This window comes from Pecten maximus, unplaced genomic scaffold, assembly GCF_902652985.1.
Source record: "Pecten maximus unplaced genomic scaffold, xPecMax1.1, whole genome shotgun sequence".
Taxonomy (NCBI): Eukaryota; Metazoa; Mollusca; class Bivalvia; order Pectinida; family Pectinidae; genus Pecten; species Pecten maximus.
Window position 1 is genome coordinate 3,010 of NW_022981660.1, and position 4,768 is coordinate 7,777.

The window sequence follows — 4,768 nt, forward strand, 5'->3', positions numbered from 1 at the left end:
AAATGCTTGTGATATTTTGTATCAAGATATTTGAAATATTGATAGAGAAAATAATTTGCTGATATAAAAAAAACCTACACTAGGTTTTATTATTTACTATATATAGTTATTTACACAAAGATGAAGGTATTGAATTAATATTATATTATTTTAGTGCAGGCCATTTTGGCCTTTTGTTAGTTCCATTTTAGGTTCAATGTATCTCATCCGGCACACGGAAACGCTTTGTTGGCACTGTCGTACAAAGAAAACATTCTTGCAACCAAGATTCTACGGCGGGTAACTTGAAAAGATGGCGTCGAAAAGATCTCTGTACAGACCTGCACCACAACAAAATGTTGTACCGAGAAGAAACAGGTGTATATTTATTTCATAGTTTCTTGTAAACTCTCTGAAATTTAATTAAAGCAAAAGCTTTAAAGCATTATGCCTCGGACACCCAGACCGATGACAAATTCAGAAAATAAATTTAACCGTTGCACAGTATTAACTGTTAAAATGTTACAGTATGTAGATTTTCTATATGTTACGTTATAGAAGAGTAAATTACTGTATTACGATCCAATGCTTAGTATTTAAAAACATATCATACATTGGCCTTATAAATTTACTCGTCTATAACGTAACATTTTAGTTAAAAACATCAATAATCATGCCCACAAATACCCGTGATTGATTGTTTTTGTCAGTGCTATATACAGTATAAGACTTAATAAAAACCAAAACTTATGGAACTGAACTCTGCACTACCCAACAGTACTTCTTCCTTATCAAGATTTACAAGTTGGAATTGTATGTGTACAGTATTTCATTGTAAGAGAAATATAACGATAATAATATCATTACATTGTATGGCAGCAACTGTAAATCCCCTTTCGGAAGCTGTTTCCAGGGAAAGTATCTCCCTTTTTACAGGTACAGTGCACTTTGTCTAAACCGGACACCTTTGGGACCACAAAATAAAGCCGGTTTGTACAGTTCTGGATTATAGAGATTCTACTTGATATCGTTGTTGAATGCAAAAAAATAAATAAATAAAAGATATATTAGAAATGAGATGTCACTGTGCATAATTATTCCTGCATATACAAACTTTGAATTAACTTAAATTAATTCAACACTGGCAATATGACACTATGTGTACATTACATCAGTTGAAAACAATCACTGATTGTTGTTTGTTTTAAGAGGCCTTCCACCGAGTCCGAACAATCAACTGATCTGACATTTTCTACAAGTGCAGATTCCCAATCTGAGGAATTAGCCTTAATTACGATACGTTTATGAAATTACATACACATAACGTTATGGGTATAAATTGACGATAAATGCTTTCTTTATTGTACCTAACAACTGTTTAGGTGATTAACCAGTGGACAATGATGTTTAATGGTCAATTGATAATATACCTGTGCGGCAATTATGTAGCTACCGCTACCAGGGAAACATCAATGGGACCGACACCGGTTTATACAGAGTATATTTACTACTATACAGAAGGAATGGGGCCGGAATATATGGCCGGATTACAGAATAGACAGAGTCCGGATTATGCAGAGTTTATTTACTATAAATAAAGAAGGGAATTTTCGGGACCAAATTATTTGGCTGGTTTGGACAGAGTGCACTGTATTAGACAAGGGATAAGAAAATATAACACTTCAATGAGTTTATAATAATATATATGTGAATACAAATATACCTCACGGGGACATATATAATAGGTGAAAATTGAAACAACCAGACAATGACTTGAACCCTGGATCTCTGTCAGAACTCTAGATTGAAACTTTGATGGACCCATTGAACTACCTACAAGCTGGCCACTGGCGTTCAGCCCAGTCAAGTTGTGCTACATGTTTCACTCCTCCCACAATGGTCACATTCAACAAGCTTAAATCTTATGTCCGACGTCACAAGATTGAGATTCAATACCACCATCTGTGGGCACCAAATGTAACCGAAGAGAAACAATGCCACCACCAGACTGATACTTGAACCCTGGACCCTTGAACTCTAAAAGTTGGAGATGCTCTAATTATTTGAGCTATATAGGTCCTGGTCGCCAGGACTGGTACCTCCAAACAAGCCCTGGACCTCCAAACTCAAGATAGATGCTCTAACCATTTGACCTGGCCACCAGCATTTAGCCCAGTCCATTTCCGTTTCACCCATATAACTCATTGTCCACATCATATAATTAAGACCCCTGCTATATATTTTTTTTACCTATATTGGGTTTACTGGTATATATTTATTGGCACAATGAATAAGGTTAACGTTTGAGGGAATGGAAAAGATATTTAAAAAAAAAAAGAAGCTTTGTTCATATCTTTCTTTAAATGATTTTGCTTTTGTACTGTGAAATTATATATGTTTTTTTTTTTTTTTTAGAAAACCTCTCACACAAGGCCGTTTGGTTGCTGATGCCAGTGAGGGTCACAAGAAGAAAGTATTGGCCAGTGGTATTGAAGGTATAGTATGAGTTACCTCTACATTTTTATACGATTTCAGTTAATCTCTCAAAAACTGAATGGTCCCTTTTACGTATTAGACAGATCATCTTGTAATGATTTTATTTATCTTGTAACAAGCCACATAACTTTGACTCAAAGTAGGTGGTGGACTTATTGCAGGTTGTGAGCATTTTTACTGAACAACGATATAGACACAGGCTACCAAATGCCAATTGCCAGAGGCATACTTAGTCCCAGATAAATACTATATATGTTATCAAAATGTATTGGCTATTAAGATGTTGCTTTTGATAACATGTCTGTTTGTTAATGTGACACTTAAACATGCTCAGCAGAGTCAGTCTGATATGGTAAGTCTGAGTGGTCAATTTACATTGTATCTATCAACAGTTAAAACTTAAATCAGTTATGGCAGAAAGGAAATTAAATTATTATTATATGAATAATAGTTTTGATTAAGATAGATAGAATATGATCAAATATTTTCATTCTTATCTCTATAAACAGAAAATGCACCAGCAAGCAGGAATGGCTCTCAGCGGGCACAACAAACAACAAGGCAGCAGATATTGGATACATCTGTGACTCGAGTGGGACAGGAACCTGAGAGTGTTACAGTTACACCCCGCAGGTAATCCAGGATCAAACATGTAATGTGAAGAGCAGATTGTTGTTTGTTTTATCATGTTTCAGATTTAGATTTACTTGGCAACTTTGAATTATTTGTCAGAATATTAAAAAAAAATTATGGAGTATAAATGAAGCCACTATCGGTGATAAATCTAGGATTTATGAGACCTTTGTAAGTTGTTCATTGTACAAAAATACAAATTTAAGTAGATAACAAAGTATCTTTCTATGTACCAACAATTGTATTTCATTTGCTTAAATAAATTTATGATAAATGATACAGAATGGCTCCCAGCATCACTGAACACCGATCTCCAGCACCTTCCAACCCTGCCATGAACCTTGACCTGTCAGATAGTGACCTTGACCTTTCATTGCAATATAAGGTATAATTCAAGGCTATGTAAACATATTTTGTTTCAAATTATTTTCATTTGCCAATCGGATCACAATCAGGTTACATCTGAAATGATTTAGAATTTCAAATGGTTGAACCAGAATCAGACATATTATTTAGGAGAACTGTAGTGTGTACTGAAAAACAAACTGCAGATTTAACAGATAAGACTCTCAAGTGTGGATAAATGTTACATATGAAAGCTGTCCAAACAGAAGATGATAAATGTTTCAAAACATGCTATGAAATATATCCATGGATTATGTTCCGACTCAATTCAATTTCGGTTAGTGGATAGACAGCTCTATTTAGTCATGGGCTAGGCCTTAAAATGTTTGATGCAAACTTGTTCTGTTTATCTCCTAGTCTCCAACCCAGAGGATACACAAACAAAAACCACAAGAAGTCTTGCTGATAGACGCTTCACGCCAGACCAAGGATCCTAATGAATCTGAGGTGGACATTCAAATTGGATTTGAAAGGTCTCCTGTCAAAATCATCTGTCACTCGCCATCAGCCATTGAATCTAGTTTAAGGTATTAATATATATATATATAACCTCTCAAAACTTTTCACAAGCATAAGGTCACAATAGGTTCATTTCATAGTTATACTGTCTATAGTTTGTAACAAAGTTCTCAACCAATTTTAGGGGGGTATTACAAGTTGTCACATACACCATTTTTAGCCCACTATCATCAACATCTGTGGGCTGTTCAAATCACCCTTTGTCCGTGATTTGTCATTGGTTTGTATGTCAGTATATCCATTAACAATCCATGTTACTGTTATTTGAAAAGGACTCATTGGATCTTTCTAACACTGCATATGAAGGTTTTGTTTGGTCCCTAGTTGTGCATGTTAAAATTTGAGAATGATCAGAAAACAAAATGGCCTTCTAATAATAGTTGATTGTGAGAAAATATTTACAATGTCATTTATGGTGTCCTTCCTTGTTACTAGTTCTATATGTTCAATATTGAGACTGAGAACTAAATCACAGTAAATATTTGTCAATATGATATATATATATCAAGAGGTCAATATGAGGAAAGAAGAGGAAAGATCTAACAAAGAACCATTATAGAACTTCCAAAGGTGGGAACCAATATCCATCTGGGATCTCCTGGTTTTAAATATATATGTGAGCCAGCACTCACTTTCTTCATTTCATGTTACCATGATATATGTCTTATATGGAGGCACAGTGGTCTTGTGGTAGGACGTAAGACTACCTGACTGAAGGGTCGCTAGTTTGAGTCCA

The 4,768-nt window shown here is 34.9% G+C and overlaps 1 protein-coding gene across 1 annotated transcript; it reads left to right on the forward strand.

Annotated features, from left to right (window-relative positions):
- Positions 1 to 226: 226 nt before the first annotated feature.
- Positions 227 to 4,040, forward strand: LOC117320174 (the record flags this gene model as incomplete). The annotated part of the gene is given in 5 exon segments (XM_033874837.1): positions 227 to 357; positions 2,395 to 2,474; positions 2,985 to 3,108; positions 3,391 to 3,493; positions 3,871 to 4,040. Coding segments are annotated over 5 exon segments (542 nt in total), but the record flags the coding sequence as incomplete, so codon positions are not given.
- Between the last annotated feature and the right edge of the window lie 728 nt (positions 4,041 to 4,768).